At 38.8% G+C, this 23,578-nt stretch overlaps 1 protein-coding gene across 2 annotated transcripts in view; it reads left to right on the top strand.

Moving 5' to 3' along the window:
• Positions 1 to 21,564, top strand: part of exoc2 (exocyst complex component 2) — a 287,207-nt gene extending 265,643 nt beyond the window's left edge. The window contains exons 24-28 of one of the 2 annotated variants that reach the window (XM_069909652.1): positions 8,933 to 8,988; positions 12,295 to 12,417; positions 19,422 to 19,483; positions 20,081 to 20,140; positions 21,123 to 21,564. In XM_069909652.1, coding sequence (XP_069765753.1) covers positions 8,933 to 8,988; positions 12,295 to 12,417; positions 19,422 to 19,483; positions 20,081 to 20,140; positions 21,123 to 21,216 — 395 coding nt within the window. In that variant the 3' untranslated portion in view covers positions 21,217 to 21,564. The remainder of the gene's footprint in view (positions 1 to 8,932; positions 8,989 to 12,294; positions 12,418 to 19,421; positions 19,484 to 20,080; positions 20,141 to 21,122) is intronic. The other variant, XM_069909660.1, reaches the window with a different exon arrangement.
• The last annotated feature ends 2,014 nt before the right edge of the window (positions 21,565 to 23,578 follow it).

Here is a 23,578-nt window from a genome sequence, read left to right as displayed (position 1 = left end):
TCAAGGACTTTCATAGCAGCTAAAAGGAGGGTGATTTTTTCATGTAAAGTTGCCCTCCATGTATATTTAAGACAATATTTCTAACGTTTTGTGCTCTGTATCTTAAATGCCTTCAAACCATGAGTAAACTCTCAAGAGAGACAAGAGTCTATCTGCTTTGTCGGTGTCTGTCACTTTTTAAGATGTCACATATTGCAGTATATTTCCTTTGTCTCTGGGGAAGTAAGTAGTATCTGTTGGGGAGGTAGCCCCTGAGCGTGTGTAATAGCTCCTTCATAACTGTACATCAATTCAACATATCAATTGGAAATTTGCCTAATTCTCCCCAGTGGCTTGTCCCAAATTTTGGAGTTCTTTCTTTGAGCTCCAAGTAATATTCCTTCTTTGAAAATGTGCAGAAACCAAACTAAAATAATGTTGTGATTAAGTTATGTAACTATACAAAAATATTTTAACAGGGTCGGTGGTAATGGAAGGGAAGTGGGCAAGGTGTCAAGCGACTGATCTGTCAAATTGCTTCATGAAGGATACATTGCCTCTGCATTGTATAGTTCAACTTTTAAAGGAAAACACCTAATATAGTTTCAATATTGGAAAGAAGAGAACATTTTGGTTGGTAATAATATTAAACACTATCTGTACTTTCATGATTTGTCATGGAATTATGGATTATTATGTCGAATCTATAGTTCTTGCTCGAAGGTAGTCACAGAACCAAGGTCAAAATTAATATATCTGTGATCGGTTTGAACTGAATAAGGAACCTATAATCATTTCCTTTCATGGATGTTTTTAATTAATGGAAACGTCTTGCAAGTTGGTGGATGTTTTAGTTGTGAAGTAACAACTGGTGGTATAAAGTATAATGGTCTAATATATGAATGTATTATTCAAAATGTTCTTTAGTTAACGAGTATAACATTTTCTCATAAATGTTTCAATAATATATTGTACCTAAGAATTAACTAATGCTATTTAGTATTTGTATTTGTTACTAATAATAATATACTGTATATTTTAGCATATAGGTTGACCAGTGTATAAATTGACCCCCATTTTCCAGCCTTAATTTTAAGGGTTTTATGGTATATCCGGCATATAAGTTGACCCCAGTTTTCTGGATGCCTGAGCTGGCCTGTTGAACGGCGTATAAGTTGACCCCCCCCTCCCCCCCAAAGATTGCGGAGCCTGGGATGGGCCATTGACCAGTATATACGCCGACCCCCAAAGATCACGCAGATTAATCTGCTGGGAGTTGGCTGGAGGTGATTGCTATCATGAAGGGTCCATCAACATAAAGCAACTTGCGACTGAAGTATGAAGCAACTTTTAAGATGAAATTAACAGAAATGGCAAATAAAACCAGCAACTGCTGCAAGAAAATGTGATGTTGGTAAAAGATTCGAGGAAGAAAGAAGAGACTTTAAGAAAAATACCAAAAAGGCAATGTTCATTGAGAAGAGGAATCACTTGTTAGCCAGAGTTGGAAAATCACGTTGCAGAACAGAGGCAAGATTGCTACATAGTCACTCAAAATAAAATAAGAACACTTGCACTGCAGTGGGCCAAGTCGCACCCAGACCTCAGTGATGATCTTGAGGCTACAGTAGTCTGGTGCAATGTTTCATGAACAGGAAAAATCTGGTATTATGCCAGAAATCAAAAATTGAACAGAAACTACCAAAACATCTTGATCATAAAGTTGTAAGTTTTCACCAGTTTATTTTACTTAATTGGCAAATATCAGAAACGTGGATGAAACCCCATGAATGTTGACATGATAGAAAATAGAACAGTGGAATGGAAAGGTGTTAAAACTGTGTAAACCAGAACAACAGGCCAAGAAAGGACCAGGTTTACGGTGATGTTATCGTGCATTGTCGACGGGACGAAGTTAAGACAAAAAAATTAAACCAAAAATGAAATTCCCTGCAGGTATTTCTTTACATTTTCATGTAAAAGAATGGACGGATGAAAATGGTGTAAAACTATGAATAGACTATGTGTGGAACAGGCGGCTAGACAGGTTATGCAAAGAACAGAGTTTGCTGGTCTGGGATATGTTTCATAGCCACTTAACTGAGAACACTAAAAGTAGATTAGCTCTACATAATACTTACATGGCAGTCATTCCAGGTGGTTTGACATCTATATTACAACCTCTCAATGTCTGTTTGAACATGCTATTCAAAAGCCATGTGCGTGAGGGATGGAATACATGGATGTCGAGTGCAGAAAAAATTGTTTACAAAAGGCAGGACAATGCATTCTGCATCACTTGATGTGCTGTGTAACTTCTGGGACAAAGTTAAAGTAGAGACTGATAAAATTGTTTAAAAAGTGTGGTATCTCTTGTGTAATCGATAGCACGGAAGATTATTTATTGTGGGACACTGACAATGAAGCTGAAACCGCGTCATCAGAAACAGACACGGACCCATATGATGACTGTTTAAACAGAAAGAGTATAATGTGTTTACCACCATCTTTACCTCAGACGATGGTAGCAAGAGTGATTTTGAAGGGTTCTAAATGTGCTGTTGTTCTCAATAAAAATCTGTCACAGATGGGTTTTTTTTTTTGGTTTTTCAAGGGTCGACTAATATGCCAAATCTGCTTATCAAGGGTCAACTTATACACCAAATTGATTTTTCATGGGTCGACTTGTATGCTGGGGGATCGCCATGGATTAGAGTTTGAGCTGAATTTAAGGTCTCAAAAGTATATTCAGAATATAAATTGACCCCCAATTTTTGAGTTTTAGATTTCATGACTCAACTTATATGCCAAAATATATGGGTAATTATCAAAAGAAATGTTATATTTCAGGATAGAGAATTCTAATAACTGGAGAATATGCTAAAAATGTGAAGGGAGATATTTAAGAGGGACCTAAGCCTCAATTCTTTTACTTGGCAGGTACCCCATATCTGGTAGAAGCAAATACAATAACAACAGATATGGATGGGAAGGGTTTAGAAGGATGTGAACCAAATTCAGGAAACTGGGGGTACCAGTATACCAAATTAGTCATGAATGGGTTGGGCTGAAGGGTCTGTTCTATGCAACCACTTATCCAGCACGGCTAACGTAGTGTTTAGGGCAATGCTTTTACAGGGCCGGCGACCCAGGTTCAAATCCAGTGCTATCTGAAAGGAGTTTGTATGTTCTTCCCATAACCTGCATTTTCCCCAGGTGCTCTCTTTTCCTCCAAAATCAAGTTGAGTTTGTTGGTTAATTGGTGTATTTATTATTATTTATCTTCTAAGAAATTTAAATTAAAAACTGTAACTTTATTGTTTTGTGCCTCCAGTTTTGTTTTTGTATACACTATTTTTGGAAACGGAAGAGACGTCTGTTCAGCTCCGAATATCTTTTTTTGGTGCAAGGGTATGAGATATCACAAATCGGGACCAAAATATTCTGAGAGGAGAGGGAGAGCAGCCTGATGTCTTGGTACATGTGGGTACAAACGACATTGACAAGAAAAGGGCGGAGGTAATGAAAAAGGATTACAGTGAGCTGGGACAAAAGCTGAAAGACAGGAATGCTAGGGTGGTGATCTCGGGATTACTATCTGTTCCAAATGTAAGTGATGAAAAGAATGTAAGGATAAGGAAAATGAACGTGTGGCTGAGGGGCTGGTGTATAAGGCAAGGATTTGGCATCTTGGATCATTGGGATCTCTTTTGGGGAAGGCATGATCTTTACAAGAAGGACGGGTTGCACCTAAATCCAAAAGGTGTCAACATTTTGGCAAGTATGTTTGGTACAGCAGTGGGGCAAGATTTAAACTAATTTGGCAGGGGTATGGGAACCTGAGTGATAGGGAAAAAGGTAGGGAAGATAAAGAAATGGCCAGGAAAAATAAGGTTGGGAGGAGAAAGTAGAAAATCAAATGGTGCAGTGAGTTTTCGGGTCAATGATAGTGTTAAGAAAATTACAAAGAAAAATAGTGGGCAGAAAAATCAAAAGAAAAGGTTACAGAAGTCACTAGATATTAAAAGGACAAAGAGCATAAGGGCACTTTCTGTGAATGGCCGCAGTATTAGAAATGAGGTTAGTGAACTTGAGGCGCAAATCGGTACCCATGCCTATGATTTGGTAGCCATCATGGAAACATGGCTACAAGGTGATCATAAATGGGAATTAAACTTTCAAGGGTATCAGGTGGTGCAAAGAGATAGACAGGATGGTAAGGGAGGTGGAGTTGCACTCTTAATCAAAGATGAGCTCCAGGCAATAGTGAGGGATGATATAAGATCTAAAGAGCATAATGTTGAGTCCATTTGGGTAGAGATAAAGAAAGAATAACAAAGGGAAAATATTATTGGTGGGTGTTATCTATCGCCCACCAAATAACAATAGTTTAGTGGCACAGGAAATAAATAGAGAGAGAAGTGAGACATGTAATAATGATATGGCAGTAGTCATGAGGGGATTTTAACTTCCACATGGATTGGGAAAATCAAGTTGGTCGTGGGAGTCTGGAAGAGGACTTCATAGAATGCATCCGCGATAACTTTCTTGAGCAGCATGTTAAGGAGCCAACAAGAGAAAATGCTCTCCTGGATCTAGTGTTGTGCAATAAGATAGGTAGAGTGAATGGTGTAATAGTCAGAGACCATCTGGGAAATAGCGATCATAGTATGATTGATGGAAGGGGAAATAGTTAGATCTAAAACTAATAAACTATATTATGCTTAAACAGGGGTGACTACCATAGGATGAGGGAGGAATTGGGCAGAGTGGACTGGGAGCACAGGCTAATTGATGAAACAGTTGAGGAACAGTGGAAGATTTTCAAAGAAATATTTTGTAATGTTCAACAAAAATATATTCCGGTCAGGAAAAAGGGCAGCAAGGGAGGGAAAAATTAACCGTGGTTAACAAAGGAAATAAAGGAGAGTATAAAATTGAAGGCGCAGGTGTACAAAGCTGCAAAGAGCAGTGGGAAACTGGAAGATTGGGATAACTTTAAGAGACAACAAGGGGTTACAAAACGGGTAATAAGAAATGGGAAAAAGGATTATGAAAGTAAATTGGCACAAAATATAAAAACAGAAAGCAAAAAATTTTATAAATATATAAAATGGAAGAGGGTGGCCAGAGTTAACGTAGGACCCTTGGAGGATGAGAAAGGAAAACTGGTAGCAAGAAAAGAGGAAATGGCCGAGGCATTGAACAAATATTTTGTGTCAGTCTTCACAGTGGAAGACACATCCAGCATGCCCAAGTGCGGAGTTAAGGATGCGAATATTGGGGAGGGCCTTGATAAAATAGTTGTTACAAAGGAAGTAGTGATGGAGAAACTAATGGGACTAAAGCCAGACAAATCACCTGGTCCTGATGATATGTATCCAAGGGTTCTGAAGGAAATGGCAGAAGTTATAATTGATGCATTGGTGGTCATATAACAAAATTCCTTGGATTCTGGGCAGGTCCTGGCAGACTGGAAGACAGCAAATGTCACGCCACTTTTTAAGAAGGGATGTAGGCAGAAGACTGGAAATTATCGGCCAATTAGCTTGACGTCTGTAGTTGGAAAAATGCTTGAAGCCGTCATTAAAGATGAAATAGTGAAACTTTTAGAACGTAAGGGTTCAATCAGGCAGATGCAGCATAGTTTTAGAAAGGGAAGATCTTGTTTGACAAACTTGTTAGGATTCTTTGAGGATATAATGGGTATGGTGGATAGAGGGGAACAGGTTGATGTTACGTATTTGGATTTCCAGAAAGCGTTTGATAAGGTGCTGCACATGAGACTTATCAGTAAGTTACAGGAAAGTGGAGTCCGGGGAAGTATATTGGCATGGATCAAAAATTGGTTGTCTGACAGGAGGCAGAGAGTCGGGATAAGTGGGAGTTTTTCAGGTTGGCAGAGAGTGGTAAGTGGGGTGCCGCAGGGGTCGGTGCTAGGCCCACAACTGTTCATCATTTACATTGATGACTTGGAGGAGGGGACAAAATGTGGTGTAGCCAAGTTTGCGGATGACACCAAATTGAGTGGAAGAGCAAATTGTAATGAGGATGTGGAGAGTCTGCAGAGGGATATAGTTAAGCTGGATGAGTGGGCAAAGGTCTGGCAGATGGAGTACAATGTTAATAAGTGTGAGGTTATCCACTTTGGCAAGAAAAATAAAAGAGCTGAATATTATTTAAAGGGTGAAAAACTACAGCATGCTGTTGTTCAGAGGGACTTGGGAGTGCTTGTGCATGAATCGCAAAAAGTTAGGTTGCAGGTGCAGCAGGTTATTAAGAAGGCAAATGGAATGTTGGCCTTCATCGCGAGAGGAATTGAATTCAGGAGTAGGGAGGTAATGTTGCAATTGTATAAGGAACTGGTGAGACCGCACCTGGAGTACTGTGTCCAGTTCTGGTCTCCATATTTGAGGAAGGATATACTGGCTTTGGAGACGGTCCAGAGGAGGTTCACTAGGTTGATCCCTGGGATGAAGGGGTTGACTTATGATGAAAGATTAAATCATCTAGGATTGTATTCGCTCGCGTTCAGAAGAATGAGAGGAGATCTTATAGAAACATATAGGATTATGAAGGGTATGGATAGAATAGATGTAGGAAGGTTTTTTGAGCTGTCTGGGGAAACTAAAATGAGAGGACACGGTCTCAAGATTTGGGGGAGTAGATTTAGGACAGAGATGAGGAAAAATAGTTTTTCCCAGAGAGTAGTGAATATTTGGAATTCTCTATCCAGGGAAGTGGTTCCGGCTGCTTCATTAGACATATTTAAAATTCGGTTAGATAACTTTTTACATGATAGAGGAATTAGGGGATATGGGGAGAAGGCAGGTCGGTGGAGTTAGGTCATAAATTAGATCAGCCATAATCTTATTGAATGGCGGAGCAGGCTCGATGGGCCATTTTTGGCCTACTCCTGTTCCTACTTCCTATGTTCCTAATTGAGGATTTCAGAAAAATCAGAAATCCTCATTTATCCAAAAAATTTCAAACCCAAAATGGCAATGTTTTGAATAAATGAGGCTATCCAAAACAATCAGAAATCCTCAGTTATCCAACAATTTTTTTGGAGGCCAACTGATGTCACAGGTTGAAATATTTTTTGAATTTTGTAAAAATCTCTGAGTAGAATTTTGATTTTTTTTTGGTATTGGATACATCTTATTTTATTCAGATTGTTTTTTGGTAATAATCAAACCTTATTTCATGCTTTAAAAGCCTTCGCCTGTGTTTTGTTGTTTAAACACTGTTACTACTGGGCTGTTTTTATAAAATGTCCAGTTATCTGAAAATACTGTTTAATCGAAATAGCCCATTCCTGACCATTTTGGATCATTGGAGTTGCACTGTACTAATAAACCTGTATTCTTGTCTTCATCTTCTGTTCATCAGCAGGCACAGTGTCATTAGCCCCTTTCACACTGCCACCTTATCCTAGTAATTAACGGCCAATATACTGGTTAAGGGGCCAGTGTGAACACTTGGGAATTGGCATACAGACATCAAATCACCCCGGGTATGGACCTCCAGGGTAGGCTGTATCATCCCCAGGGTCAACTGATGCCTGTGAGCTGATTAGCCCAGTGTGAAGGGGACATGGGCTATCCATTCATTGATGATGTTTTTGTATGAATGTAGGAACATGAAGGAAGCAAAAGATAAAAAGAAGGTATAAACTTTTTCTTCATTTTACTAAATTCTGATCAATGTATTATGATCTTGTATTTAAACAAAATTAATCATGCCTAGTTATAACATAAATTATGGTAAGCATTGTTACCCCCTCCATAAATCTTCGACCGCGAAGCCAAGCCAAAGAAGAAGAGAAGATGTACAGCACAGTATGATCCCTTCAGCCCCTGTGGTTGTACCAACCTATATAAACCTTTCTAAATTTTTTATGGACCATGGGAAAGTGGTAGCAACAATAAAACACATAGGCACAAAATTTATAAAGACTGTGGGAAAGTTGCAGAGAGAGGAAGAGAGAGAGATTTTGATGGCAGACCTGCCCTCCCAGAATTCCATGCAGCAGAGAGGGCAGATACGTCATTGTTCGATGAATCACTCAGATTTCACCAGTGGAGGTTAGGCGCCCCTCTCCCTATTATGCCTGGTGATAAGTGGTCCAGTGTGAATGACAAAAATGGTTTATTTAACTAGTTCATTGAACGGCCAATTTACACATTAGCCAGTGTGAAAGTGTCTATTGTGTTACAATCTTTAGCATATGTAAAGGTAGAAATTATTGCTTCATGGTTTATCACTTGTGGTGCTGATGGTTTAGCTCCATGTGGGAATAATAATATAAACAGGCTACAGGTATTCTGTTTGGTTTCCTTTCAAGGAAACGTTGAAAAAGAAAGTATATAACAGCTAACAAATACTCGCATTAATGTTGATTACTTTAAAAAAAAAACAAATAGCAGCAAGTGGTTATAATGGAGGGAAACCCTCTCCATTATTGGGTTCTTTTGTTATGTAAATTCTGTCACTTGTGGACTAGTTGATAGAGGTTGATATGATTGGACAACTGTTGTACTGAATACTATGAGTAGACAAGAATTCCATTATAACTATGCAACAATAAGGAAAGTATGTGAATTAAATTGCACTTGATCTTTTACTTCATTTTGTGTTTCTACGAACTTCTTCCTCTGCAATTGATCAAAAATAACCAAGATCCATGGAGCATTTTCATCAAGACTAAGCTTCTGCACATTGCAGTGGTTTGCTGAGGAAAAACAAATGATATTGCCAATGATCTGGTTGGAAATTATTTTTGCCTCAAGTTCTTGAGCATAAAAGTTAAGCAGAAAGGAGTGTTTCATCTTCATAACTCTGTTACAAGCAATTCCTCTCTTGATATTACATTTGAACATTTGGTTCACAGATTAATCAATTATTATGGGTCATTATATTGTACTAAGCATTGTTTCACTTATTTTCCTAGGTGTCAGAACTTACTTAAAAGAAGCTTTAGTTAATATCATAGCTGTGCATGCAGAGGTAAGACCTTAAGACTAATTTCCACTGTTACAATTTTAATTTAACATAATTTAATTTAATTTGGAGATACAACATGGTAACAGGCCCTCTGGCCCACGAGTCGATCCAGACCAAATATACCCATGAGCCGAATTACCCTCCCAACTCTGTACTTCTTTAGAAGGTGGGGAGAAACAGGAACACCCACAGGAAACCCATGCAGACAACATACAATCTCCTTACAGACCGCACCAGATTCAAACCTGGGTTCCTGGCTCCATAATAGCCTTGTGCTAACTGTGCAGCCCAAGATTGTGGGTCAAATTATTTTTTATCTATGCAGAAATAAGTTCCAAAATGGCTTGTAAACCAGTACCATTTCATCTGTGTCACTTCAGCATGAGCTAACTGCCTGAAGGACAAGGGAGCATCAGACTGATTCCTGTGGTTAAAGTTTACATACACCATCTCTTTTACACTGTCAAATAGTGGTTTACAAAAAAAGTCATGAACTCTGTAACAACAATCTGCCTTTTAGAAACCAGATCACATAGCCCCTTCTTAGCTACTATATGTAGAAAATGATTGTGGATTGATAACAGTTTATTCTAATCACAAAACTTAAAGAGGATGTATCGCTATCCTTTGGCTAAATGTCATTGCTGAATTTTTGGATTAATGACTTCCAAAACATTTTGTCAGGTTGAAGGGCAAGAGTAAGACAGTATTAACCGATCATCTGCTAGGCTCTGCTCCTCTCCCTCGCACCCTTTTATTCAGACTTCCACTACCTGATGAAGAGATTTCAGCTGGTCTATTGTCTTCCATGGATGCTGCCTGACCCATCGAGTTCTTCCAGCATAATGTGTGTGGCTTCCGTTTTTCAGTATCTCCAGACTTCTCGTTTACCTCAGTAAGAAAGTAGGACTATAACTACTTGGAACATTACTGAAACCACCCCTGGGTATCTGGTGCATTTTTGGGTGTCAAAGGAAAGAAAAGATATATTTGTCTTTGAGGTGTTGCAATGAACATTTAGAGAAAAGATCCTGGGATATGAGAAAAAAATTGAATAGATTGGAGATGCTATGAGGTACGAGTATTTATTGTTGACTACATAAGCACAGAAATTCTTTCTTGCTGCAGCAATACAGATGGCAATCTTTGGCTTGGCTTCGCGGACGAAGATTTATGGAGGGGGTAAATGTCCACGTCAGCTGCAGGCTCGTTTGTGGCTGACAAGTCCGATGCGGGACAGGCAGACACGGTTACAGCGGTTGCAGGGGAAAATTGGTTGGTTGGGGTTGGGTGTTGGGTTTTTCCTCCTTTGCCTTTTGTCAGTGAGGTGGGCTCTGCGGTCTTCTTCAAAGGAGGTTGCTGCCCGCCAAACTGTGAGGCGCCAAGATGCACGGTTTGAGGCGATATCAGCCCACTGGCGGTGGTCAATGTGGCAGGCACCAAGAGATTTCTTTAGGCAGTCCTTGTACCTTTTCTTTGGTGCACCTCTGTCACGGTGGCCAGTGGAGAGCTCGCCATATAACACGATCTTGGGAAGGCGATGGTCCTCCATTCTGGAGACATGACCCACCCAGCGCAGCTGGATCTTCAGCAGCGTGGACTCGATGCTGTCGACTCTGCCACCTCGAGTACTTCGACGTTAGGGATGAAAGCGCTCCAACGAATGTTGAGGATGGAGCGGAGACAACGCTGGTGTTACAGATGGCAATAGCATGTGTGAAATTACCATGAAACTAAACAGATAATAAATATAAAAGGATAGGTAAACAAATATTCACAGTTGCAATTAAGTACAAAATGAATTTGATGTTTCAGTAGTACAGATTCCATAACTCTTTATTCCCCAGAGTTATAGAATAATATGACAGCAAAGGAAAAGGGGTCATTTAGCTGGTCAATTCCTTGGCAGCTCCCTGAAGTGCTGTCTATTCAGTCCCATTCTTTTGATCTTTCCTCTCCCTGTGAATGAATTTCCCTCAAGTGCGGAAGACCCAACTGCGCTGGGTGGGTCACGGCTCCAGAATGGAGGACCATCGCCTTCCCAAGATCGTGTTCTATGTCAAGCTCTCCACTGGCCACCAAGACAGAGGTGCACCAAAGAAGAGGTACAAGGACTGCTTAAAGAAATCTCTTGGTGTCTGCCCCATTGACCACCATCAGTGGGCTGATATAGCCTCCAACCGTGCATCTTGGCGCCTCACAGTTCAGCGGGCAGCAACCTCCTTTGAAGAAGATCGCAGAGCCCACCTCACTGACAAAAGACAAAGGAGGAAAAACCCAACACCCAACCCCAACCCACCAATTTTCCCTTGCAACCGCTGCAACCGTGCCTGCCTGTCCCGCATCGGACTTGTCAGTCACCAACGAGCCTGCAGCAGACGTGGACATACCCCTCCATAAATCTTTGTCCGCGAAGCCAAGCCAAAGAATATCCAATTAGCTTTTGAAAGCCCTCTTTGACTTGGTTTCCTTTACCCTTGCAGGCTGTTTTTCAGATTACCAATACTTTGCAGTATAAAAAATTCCTCACCTCCTCCTGTATTTTTTTTTAATTCTTTGCTTTAAATCAGTGATCCCTTGAACTATATATTAAGGGAATTATCTCCTCTCAACTTTCATTCTCAAAGCAAACAACTCTGGCTTCTCTATTTAAAATCCCTCTTTCTTCTTGGTCTTGTTGAATCACTCCTGCATCCTCTCTCAGATTTTCTCATTCTTCCAAATGGCACACGGGTTGTACGCTAACCAATGTCTCATGAAAATTCACCCTTTCTTGCTTTTGTATTCTGGGTCCTTTTGAAGCCAAAATCTGATACATTTTACCAATTGCTGCACCAGTTTACCAAGGTTCTATACATCCTTTAGAGCCATATCTTGTAATTTAATTCTTGGCTATTGCTTACTTCCACAATTTATCACCTCCAACTTTCATGGTTCAAAGACAAATGAGAGGCTATCACATTGAAGTGAAACATGGAAGTTGGCAGAAGCTATGGTTGTAGCAAAAACACAGAAGTGCTGGAGGAATTGAGCAAAGAAGGGTTCAGGCCCGAAACTGGTTATATATCTTTACCTCCCATGGAAACAGCATGATCTGCTGAGTTTCTCCAGCATTTTTGTATTTTTATAGCGATCTCATTAATATCTATGTGACTTTGAGATAGTATGACAGAGTACGTTCTGAGGCACATATCTTAGTCATGTAATGGAAACATCTTTCTATTCATATGTTGCTTTTTTTAATGTAAAGGTCTTTTCTACATTAATTAAGCCACACCTTTTAACACATGCTATTTTATTAACATGCAGGTGTTTACAATTTCCAAGGAACTTGTCCCAAGGGTTCTTTCACAGATTATAGAAGCTGTTGCTGAAGAAGTGAGTCGACTGATGCAGTGTGTATCATCCTTCAGTAAAAATGGAGCATTACAGGTATTCTCTCCTTAAATTTACTTGGCCTTTAATCAAATGCATAAGAAGAAAAAATATAATCACTGGCCTAATTGTTGAAGCAAACTTTTACACTGCACCTGTTTCATAAATAAAAGAGTTTCAGTGTAACTCATTTGTCCAGTAGTGTGTGAAATAATGTGATCTTCATACATCTCTGGAATGATAATAGGAGAGATACAAGAGGTTGCAGATGCTAGGATCTGCTGTTGAATTTTAATATGGAATCCTTCATTAAAAACGTCACTGCTTGCTTTTACTGACATCTTCTCTCTTGGTCCTTATTGAAGGAGTTCCGTCCTGAAATGTCAACAATCCTTTTTATTCCACTGCTGCCTGCTCAACTTGTTGCATTCTTCCAACATATTGTTTTTTTTTGCTCTAGAAGGAATCGATTTGAAAATTACTGTACTGTTTTGAAGCCAATGCGTGATTTTCTTTTCTTTTCAATGACTTCAGTCAAATATTTAATATTGTCAAAGGTTAAACACGTTCTCACCCCTAACCATTAGATTTGTATGGTTGCTGCAAATTAAAATGAGCCACTGTCTGTGCTAAAATGTGCATTTGGTGAAATGCACGTAGATTTCACAGAGGAAAATGCATTTGTACTTTTCTAATCCTGGACTCATTCCTTATGTAAATTTTCCATTCAATGAGGAGTTCTTGAAAAAGAGCTATAGGAGGTAGTTGCACCGAAGCTGAAGGTGGAGGAAGCTGGATGACTGTCAGGGAAGGGAAAGCAAAAGCAAGAAGGCAGGTAGTGCAGGGTACCCCTCTGCCCACCCCCTCAATAATAAGTTTTACTGCTTTGGATACTGTTGAGGGAGGGAACCTACCTGGCCCTGTAGTTCAAAAGGAAAGGAGTGATAGTGATTGGGGAAATCAATAGTTAGAGGGGCAGACAGGAGATTCTATGGACATGAAAAGGGCATCCAGATGATTTGTTGCCTCCCAGATGCCAGGATATTGTATCGGGTCCACAGCATCCTGAAAAGGGAGGGTGAGCAGCCAGAAGACAAGGTACATATTAGTATCAATGACATAAATAGGAAAAAGGATGAGGACACAAATAGAGATTTCAGGCAGCTAGGTAGGAAGCTGAAAGGCAGAACCTCAAGGATAGTAATCTCAGGATTGCTGCCTGTGCCATATGTCATGAAAGGTAAAATTAGGATGATAAATGCATGGCTGTATATTTGGTGCTGGGGGAAGGGTTTCATGCTTCTGGATCATTGGGATCTATTCTGGGGTAGGTAATATCTATATAAAAAGGACACGTAACACCTGAACTGGAAGGGGTCCAATATCCTTGCGGAGAGGTTGCTTGAGCCCACTGGAGAAGATTTAAACTAGTTTGTTAAGGGATGGGAATCAATATGATGAGGCAGAGAAAAGAGCAGATGGTGGAAAGGTTGATACAATGTGTAGTGAAGTTGTCAGGAAGGTCAGATAGTAGAGGGAGAAATATAGTTAGTTGGAAGGATTGAAATATTATTTCAATGCAAGAAGTATTAAGAGTAAGGGAAATAACTTAGAGCATGGATCAGCGCATGAAATTACAATGTTGTGGTCATTACAGAGCCTTGGTTGATGTAAGGACAGGGTTGGCTGATACAAGTCCGAGGTGTATATGATTTAAAAGGGACAGGAGAGAGTTAAAAGTGTTTGGGGAGGGGGGGTGTGGAGGGGTGGCGTATCATTACCAATCATAGCTGCAGGAAGTAAGGACATTTTGGAGGCATTATCCACTGAGTCACTGTAGGTGAAAGTGAGCAATCACTTTATTGGGAATAGACTTTCAGTCCCCAAATAGCTCTTAGGACTGAGGAGCAGTTTAGGGAAATTTTGGAATGGTGCAGAAATAACAGACTTCAACTTCCCAAATATTGACTGGCACTCCTTACTGTGAAAGGGATAGATGAGGCAGAATTTGTCAGCTATGTCCAAAAAGGATTCCTATACAGTATGTGGATAAGCCATCGAGAGAAGAGGCCATTCTGGATCTAGTACTGGGTAACAAACCTAATCAGGTGAGAGATCTCGTGGTAGGGGAGCATTTTGGTAACAGTGACTACTGCTTCCTAACCTTTAGTATAGCTATGGACAAGGACAGGACTAGACAAAATGGGAATGTGTTTAATTGGGGAAGGGCTAATTATGATGGGATTAGGCAGAAACTGAGGAGAGTAAATAGGGAACAGGGGTTCTTGGGGGAAAGCATTAATGTGGAGGGACCATTTATGGGGTTCTGGGTAGGTTTGTCTCACTGAGACAGGGGAAAGATGGTAGGATAAGGGAATCATGGTTAACAAAAAAGTTAAGACAGTTAGTTAAGAAGGAGAAGGAAGCCTACATAAGGTTTAGGAATCAAAAATCAGGAAGGGGTCATGAGAATTACATGGCAGCTAGGAAGGAACTTAGGAGAGCTAGAAGAGGGCAAAGAAGGCCTTGGCAAGTAGGATTAAGGAAAACCATAAGACTTTCTATGCATATGTAAAGAACAGAAGGATGACAAGAGTGAAAGTTGGATGGCTTAAGGATAAAGGAGGCAACATGTGGCTCGAGGTAGGGGAGGTCCTAAATTGACCAAGGTACCTCTCTCTGGTGAACAATGAAGCTAAGTATTATTGTTCACCAGAGAGAGGGATTTTGCTCAATCTGAGGTCAGTATAGAACAGTATAGGTCAGTTTCGGAGCAAGTTTAGGTTAAGAAAGGGGAAGTGCTGGATCTTCTTAAAAACATTAGGAAGTCCTTGGGACTAAACAAGATATGCTATGCAGGTTACTACAGGAAGCAAGGAAAGAGGTTGCTGGATCATTGACAATGATCTTTTTGTCATCCCTGGCCACAGGGAAAGGACCAGAGGATTGTAAAATGGTAAATGTAGTCCCCTTGTTTAAAAAAGGTAATAGGGAGAATCTTCACAATTATAGACCAATGAGCTTTGCACACAATTGGGAAATATTCTTAGGGATAGGGATTACATGCCTTTAGAGAAGCATGTTCTTCTCAGGGATAGTCAGCATGGCTTTGTGAGGGGAAGATTGTACCTCACAAGCCTAATTGAGTTTTTTTGAGGAAGTGACAAAATTGATAAAGAGAGGGTGGTAGATGTGGTGTATATGAATTTTAGTAAGGCGTTGGACAAGATCCCCAATAATAGACATTCAGAAAGTCATGAGGCATGAGATCTATAGAACCTTGACTGCATGGATTCAGAATTGGCTTGCCAGAAGAACGCAGAGGATAGCAGTAGATGGAATGCATTCTGCCTGGAGGTCAGTGACTAGTGGAGTTCTGCTGGGATATATTCTGGATCCCCTGCTCTTTGTGATTTTAGTAATTAACCTGGACATGAGTCAAAAGTAAGTTTGTTGATGACATGAAAGTTGGAGGTGTTGTGAATAGTGTAGAAGATTGTCATAGGTTACCACAGGATGTAGACAAGATGCAAAGTTGGGCAGAGAAGTGGCAGATGGAGTTCAATCTGGATAAGTGTGAAGTGATGAATTTTGAAAGGTCAAACTTAAAGGTGGAGTACATACATGGTTAATGGCAGGAATCTTAACAGTGTGAAAGAACAGAGGGACCTTGCAGTCCAAATTCATAAATCTCTCGAGGTTTCTGCATAGTTTGATAGGGTAGTTACGAAGTCTTATGGTGTGCTGGCCTTCATTAGTTTGGAGATTGAGTTCAAGAGCCATGAGGTAATGTTGCAGCTCTATAAAACTCTGGTTGGACCACACTTGGAATGTTATGTTCATTTCTGGTCACCTCATTACAGAAAGGATGTGGAAGCTTTGTAGTGGGTGTAGAGGAGATTTACCAGATTGTTGCCTGGAATAGAGAACATGAAGCAAGGTTAACAGAGCAAGGGCTTTTCTCTTTTGAGCGAAGCAGGATGAGAGGTGACTTAATAGAGGTCAACAAGATTGTGAGAGGCAGAGATAGGGTGGAAAGCCAGCAATTTTTTTCTCAGAAGCAAATAAGAGAAGAAAGTTTAGGGAAGATGTCAGGGGTACATTTTTTACCCCAAGGGTGGTGAGTGCCTAGAATGCATTGTCAGGGGTGGTAGTGATTCATCAAATTATCTGTTTCCCTTGTTTTTAGATGATGGTATGTCTAATCCTTGGGTCTAACAGTGACAAAATGTCTTGATTTGTCTGACAAAAGAGCCTGGTGATGGTCTCCTATCCTTCCATTATGGTCACATAACTAAACAAAGTTCTGCTGTAGTTCAAGGCATTCAGTGTAAATAACAATGCAATGATCTGGGTCATTTTGTACTTTAATTGTTCTTCTGCTTCATATTAACATTAGTTTAGTGATTGTATTCTTCAGCACTAAACACAGTTGTTACTGGTGATATCCTGAACGATTGATGTTCTGGTAGATAATTTGTTCAACCAAACCCTTTTCTGTTAACTCAGATAGATGAAAATGTTCTTTTGAATATGTCAAGATTTGCTCGTGTCCTTGTTAATATGGCCAAACATTTATAGATAATATGGAAACAAGAAAACAAGGCATGATTAGTGTAGCGGTTAGCACAACACTATTACAGCACCAGTGACCCAGGTTAGAATCTGATGCTATCTGTAAGGTACATTCTCCCTGTGACCTCCTGGATTTCCTTCAGGGAGCACCAGTTTCCTGTCACGTTCGAAAGACATATGGGATTAGTAGGTTAATTGGTTACATGTTTTTTTTTTGACGGTGTGGGCTCATGGGCCAGAGGGCTTGTGGCTGTGCTGTATCTCTACAAAGAAATCTTCATTAACGTAAAGTACTTCATGACAGAAATGAATAAAACTTATCAGATGACATCTGATCATGTTCTTTCTGGCAGTCAAATTGAAAGTGACAGTCGCTTTGCAAAAAGATTACAGCAAAAGAACCTAATCCTGCGCAAGCAGCAATAAGTTGAGATCAGTTGTTACTGGAAGGTTTGGAAATGGTTTAGAAATATATTTTTATGTAGTTATGAATAGAGTCCTCATACAAGAATTTGCATATTAAATAGCAGACACCCCAAAAAAGCTCTTATTCGTCAGAAATTTGGAAACATGCAGGTTATAGTTTCATATTTGAATATGAATATGTGCTGCAAAAAAGGTTAATGCCTTATGTATGTATTCAGAGAGAATGCCAGAATATTTTTTTTTAAATTGTGAGTCAGTTATGAATATGAAATGACATCAAAAGTGCTGGGCATCCAATTGATGGCACTATAAATGTAAATCCATTCCTATGTCACTGAGAGGAGAATTCTAAATGCAATGTCCTGATGTTCAGTTGTCACAAAGCTTCTAGTGATTATGTTTGTCAATCAGATGCAATTAAAGTCTGGATACTTGAAGACTGAATAGTATCAGAGCTGTGTATGCAGCAGTACTTAAAAATAAGTATACCTGTGCGATATGACGAGTTGAGAAGGCTTTGCCTTTGATATTTAACTCTTCAGTACTATAGAATATGAGTCATTATCTGATCTTATTTGCAGTTAATAATTGCAATTTGAATCAGCAGTACATCTGAGATATAATATGGATATGAGTCTCAATCTTGAAAGGTTTATTAAATTAACAGAAAAATTTGGAACTGTACAGTATATCCAGAAATGTGCAACATTAAAATGTCCTGAAAACTTGTCTTTCTGAATCTCAGTAGAGGAATAAATTAGACAGTGGTTGAAAGACCAGTGGATAAAAGACACAACACCAATACTTTGTCTGTTTTGTATCAAGTAGCAATGTTGTGGATTTCATTTCTCAAGGCTTTTTTTAATCAATGAATAGACATTGAATGCTCAAGAGTGCAGCTTTGCACAGTTCACCCTCATATAGATTGCTTGAACTCATTTGGCTGAATAGCTTTCCATGTGATTCAGCTTGCTTATTCCAAAATTGCTGAATCTTCCCCAGTGTATCCTGCTTGTGGTCCTCTTGCGTTGTTTGTTAGCAGATGGAATTGACCATTAGAAGTGTACACAACAGCTTTGGCTAATCTCCTCAGGTTTAATTTCTTCCTTCATATTGTCCCTTCCCGTGAAAAGTACTTTTCCTCCATTTTATATTGTCTCTGATTTTGCAGAAAATCAAGATCTCTCCTGTCGGGAAAACTGAGCGAAAGTCTGTAATTTGCCATTAATATTCACCCATCGACATGCTAATTCTTTTCATTAGAAGATGTTCTAACTGCTAGTTATAATGTTGTACTAGCCACTTATTCCAGATGGATATGAAATAAAGCCAGATATATGAAAGTTAAACTTTAATAGTTTATTCTTAACCTTGGTAATCCAAGAATTAAATTGAGGAACTTCAAAGTTGCAGATCAAGCAATGTATGTATGATAGGCATACAGATAAATTTTGTAATGACTGGTGGATAATGCCAAAAATGCTTTATTAAAAAAAAAGCAATTCCTAATTGTTAGGAAGGAAGGAAGTCTTTCTCAAATTGCCTCACTGACTAAAACATATACTTGTGCTGGAATCAGAGCAGCATGTATTAATTTGATTGATACCAGAAGGAAGATAGTTTGTCTTGACAGTAGGAAGAAAATGCCTCCTCTCTTAAGAAAATCTTATTCCTGACATTAATCTCATGAGTGTATAAAGTGAGATAATCTCACTTGAGATGAACAAAATTCTAAAGACACACCTATACCTTAACATTCTCGAACTGGGGGCATTGCATCAGGCAAAAGAATGACCCTTAGGACTGAAGAGAGATTTTCTTCTGGCCAATGAGATGGAAACTTCAAAACTCCGTTGCTGCAGACAGCCATGGATGCCCTATCATTACATCCAAGGTCAGGGCTGATAGATGTTTGATCAAAGCAAATAGGTTGAGTCACAGCATTATGCATGATTTAATTCAATGGTGGAGCAGACGACTGGACCCATCTGCTCCTGTTTCTGATTCATATTTCTCAAGATATATTGATTACAGGTGTTAAGATGTGTTTCTTTCTTTAGGCCAAACTGGAGATATGTGCTCTTAGAGATGCTGTAGCCTTGTTCCTGACAGCCGACAGCAGGTAAGAAGCAACTTCATTGTTGTATTTTATAATGATTTGATTAGTTGACTTCAACAGAGATTTTGGGGGAAATCCATTTCAAGTATAAAAGCATGTTTAATAGTTGAAGTACTGACTAAGTCTGGTAAAATGATTTAATGTCCACATCAACCAAACATTCTACTCAGAACAAAGTAAAGAAAAAGCTTCTGATGATGCCCTTGGCATTGTTTTTATAAGCTGCTTTTGGTTTTGTTCATAACTGCACTAAATCATCAATAGTTCAGAGTGGGTTGGTGCATTGATGTAATACACATAGCAATATCTGGAGAAGCCACTTTTGTATATTATACATACTACCGTAAATTATGAACACACGGAGCTGCAATTCCAAATAAGAGATTGTTGAACTCATTATTTTGCAGTGGATATTCAGTAAGGAAGACTCTGATGTAAGAATCATTTTTTTAAATATCAGGCAGCATTTAACAAATTTGTTTTTCATCTTCTGAAACACCACCAGGTCTTATATGCATGCTGTTCTTTCCAATTAAATTAAATTTTGAATCAACATCAACATCCCATTTACTTTAATATTTAACTGTCATTGTTCCCCAGTTCTAGCTTCAAACAAGCTCTTGAAGCACTGCCTCAGCTTCCCAATGGAGCAGATAAAAAGTAAGCCATCAATGGTTTCTTTGTTTACTGTGACTGAAGAACTTGGGCATGTTTCACATTGATGGTGGTCAAATTCTATTGCCTATGCCAGATATTGTTAATTTAAAATTCATTAAAAATGGAATTTCCTATCAAAATCAACATAAATATTCCAACAGATGGGAACGTGGGGAGAATTCAGAAACATAGGATTAAAACAGGATTAATATTTGTGGCTGGTGTGGACTCTATGATCCAAAGGGCCTGCTTCTTTGCTGTGTTACTCTATGAAAGATAATCTTGTAGTGTACTGGCTTGTAAAGCAGCTATATTGTTTACAATAGCTATAAAGAGTGCGTGTCCAAAAGTTTGCCTGTGACCTTTTAAAAATAATCATTCTATCCTGTCTTTTGAATAAATCAAATAGGGCAGAACTTTGAATTTTCAAAAAAACTGGTTTATAAAAAAGAGTATTATATGGGGACTAAGTCATTTATTTCACTTTGAGTTAAAGTGGCATCTGTAATTAAGCAATTAAATTCCTAAAACAAGGCTTCTATCCGTGAGTGACGAGTACCATTAATATCTCACCAAACTTAAGTCCATGGTTCTAATAATTGTCAATTAAAATGAGGTATTAACTGATAAAAATATTCATTGTTATGATAAATTAGGTTTGTAGGCAGTCAATCATAATTGTCTCTTAGAAAGTTTAATAAAATAAAAAAGGTAGCCTATTACAGGGCGGAACAATTAGCATAGCAGTTAGTTCAACGCTATACAGCACCAGTGAACCAGGTTCGAATCTGTCTGTGTTGGTTTCCTTCAGCTGTTCCAGTTCCTTCCCATCCTTCAAAATGTATGGGGTTGTAGGTTAATTGTGATATTTGGGAGGCGCCGGCTCATGGGCCACTAGGGCATGATACTGTGCTGTAGGTCTAAATTAACCTTTTTTTTTTAATTATCAGGTGTGCAATGTGAACTAATTGTTTTTTCATTGTAGATTGCTTGAAGAGCTCCTGAACAAGTTTAAGAGCAGCATGCACCTACAGCTCACTTGTTTTCAACCTTCCTCACGAAGCATGGTAAAGACTTAATGATGACAAAGTCCAAGGGATGTAAATTCCTGATTCAGCAAAACTACATAGTGTAGATTGCCAAAATATTCCTTCCAAGAGATTATTTTTTTCCCCCAAAAAGAATGAAGCACAGAGCAATTTCTGCATCATATTGTGTTTTATTAAATGTTTGCAAAGTGCACTTTGCCAAATCGAAGTTTGCAATGTCATTAAATTTATTTTGTAATATTTAGTGCTCTAAATATTCCAAAATTTTGAACAAATTTCAAATTCCATATAATATTGGGGAGGAAGATAAAACACTTGCAGTTAATTTTTCTATTTCTTTTTAAAATATTTTTATTGATGTTTACATTATGCACAATTGAACAGTACAGTTATATATTGAATTGTGTAATTCAAAATTTTGATTTGATATATAACTACATTGTGCATAATGTAAACATCAATAAAAATATTTTTAAAAGCAGTTCATTTTTAGTGTTTATTTTAGCATTTAATTTTGAACTCGTTAAGTGATGAACAAAAATGCAAATTTTGTACAACCCCTTTGCATCATTCAATTTAAGAAAAATTGTGAACGTTTTAATCCAGCAAAGGCTCAATTTAGAGTGAACTTTATCACTAACATGTAGCTTTGAGGATATGTATCAGAAGGATGTTCCAAGTATGATGATTTGTATTGTTCTTTATGCATTGCAACACTTTAAACTTTGTTCTGTTTAAAAATTTGACCATAATTTGTTCATGAAATTGCTATAGCAATCAAAGAAAACTGGAAGGTATATTGAAACATAAAAATTTCAAGCCTGTAATTTACTACACTCCGAGCCTAATAACAGGTGATATTATCAAAAAGTAGTCACAAAAAGACAATCCCACTTAATGCCTGACAAAAATAATCTGAGATCGGGACAAATTTACTATTACAATTTTGTTCTGTCCAATTTACAAAATTATAATAGATTTTGAAAAGAATAGTAAGGTAAAGTCATTTTCACTCAGTTGCTAAAGAGCATAGATTAAAGATCATTCCCTAAAGAAGACCACAAAGTACATCCTGATCCACCACAAGTAAAGGTAAAAGGAGATACTGGGCAGCACAGTTAGCACAACTCTGTTACAACATCGGCAATCAGGGCCAGGGTTCGAATCCCACACTCTGTAATCCTGTAAAGAGTTGGTACGTTTTCCCCATATCTGCATGGGTTTCCTCTGGGGGCTCTGGTTTCCTTCCACCATCCAAAACGTACTGAAGTTGTAGGCTAATTGCATGTAATTGGGAAGCCGAAAGAGCCAGTTACTGTGCTCTATGTCTACATTTAAATTTAAAATTTAGATCCAAAAGCAGAGAAGCACAAAAGCTGCAGATAGTGGAATCTTAGTGCCTTGATTTCAAACCCAAAATGTTGGTTATGTATCTTTGTTATATCAAGTATGACCTGATGAGTTTCTTCAGCATTCTGTTTTTTTACTTCAGTCACAGTGTCTGCAGTTGTGTGTACTTTACTCATTATATTGGTGGCACGATTGGCGTTGTGGTTAGCGCAACGCCTTTTCAGCGCCAATGATCAGGGCCTGATCTATAAGGAGTTTGTACATTCTCCCTGTGTCTCGTAGTTTTTCCCCGGGGGCTCTGGTTTCCTCCCACCATTCAAAATGTATCGGGGTGAAGGTTAATTGGGGTAAATTAGGTGGAACAGGCTTGTGGGCTGAAATAGCCTGTTATCGTGCTGTATGTCTACATTTTTTTTAATTTTAACGTATTATCACATGACAATAAAAGAAAGATTGAACTTTGAGCACTGAGACCTGAATATCTGGACTACACCTGGAATACAGGTGGTGAAAATAGCCAATGGCACGTTGGCCTTATTGGAAGAGATTTTCAACATAGACCATAAAACGTAGGAGCAGAATGAGGCCATCCGCCCATTGAGTTTGCTCCACCATTCGAATCCTCTCAGCCCCATTCTCCTGATTACTCCTCAGAGCCTTTGGCACCCTTACTAATCAAGAGTTAAACAAAAAAAATCTGCAGAGACTGTGATTGTCATTCACATAAAAATGCTGGAGAAACTCAGCAAGTTGCACAGCGTTCTTTGTGTAGCAAAGATAGATACATAACCAATATTTCAGGTCTGAACCCTTCATCAAGGCAGTAATGCTTAAAGTTATGTTTAAAAATGAACATAATTTACAAAGAAAAGTGCAGTATACAAATGAATTTTTTTGCGATAAGATTACCTGTATTTAAGCGTGGTCACTTTTTTGCCACTGTGCATCTTTGGCACTTATGCATCCATGTACGCACACAAAAGCCTGCTAAATTTTAAAAGTTTGAGTGTTTTTGAAAAGTCTGGATTCTCAGATAGTCCTG

This window comes from Narcine bancroftii, chromosome 1 (assembly GCF_036971445.1).
Source record: "Narcine bancroftii isolate sNarBan1 chromosome 1, sNarBan1.hap1, whole genome shotgun sequence".
Classification (NCBI taxonomy): domain Eukaryota; kingdom Metazoa; phylum Chordata; class Chondrichthyes; order Torpediniformes; family Narcinidae; genus Narcine; species Narcine bancroftii.
The sequence above is the reverse complement of the archived record's forward strand: the minus strand, read 5'-3'. Positions and strand labels throughout refer to the sequence as shown.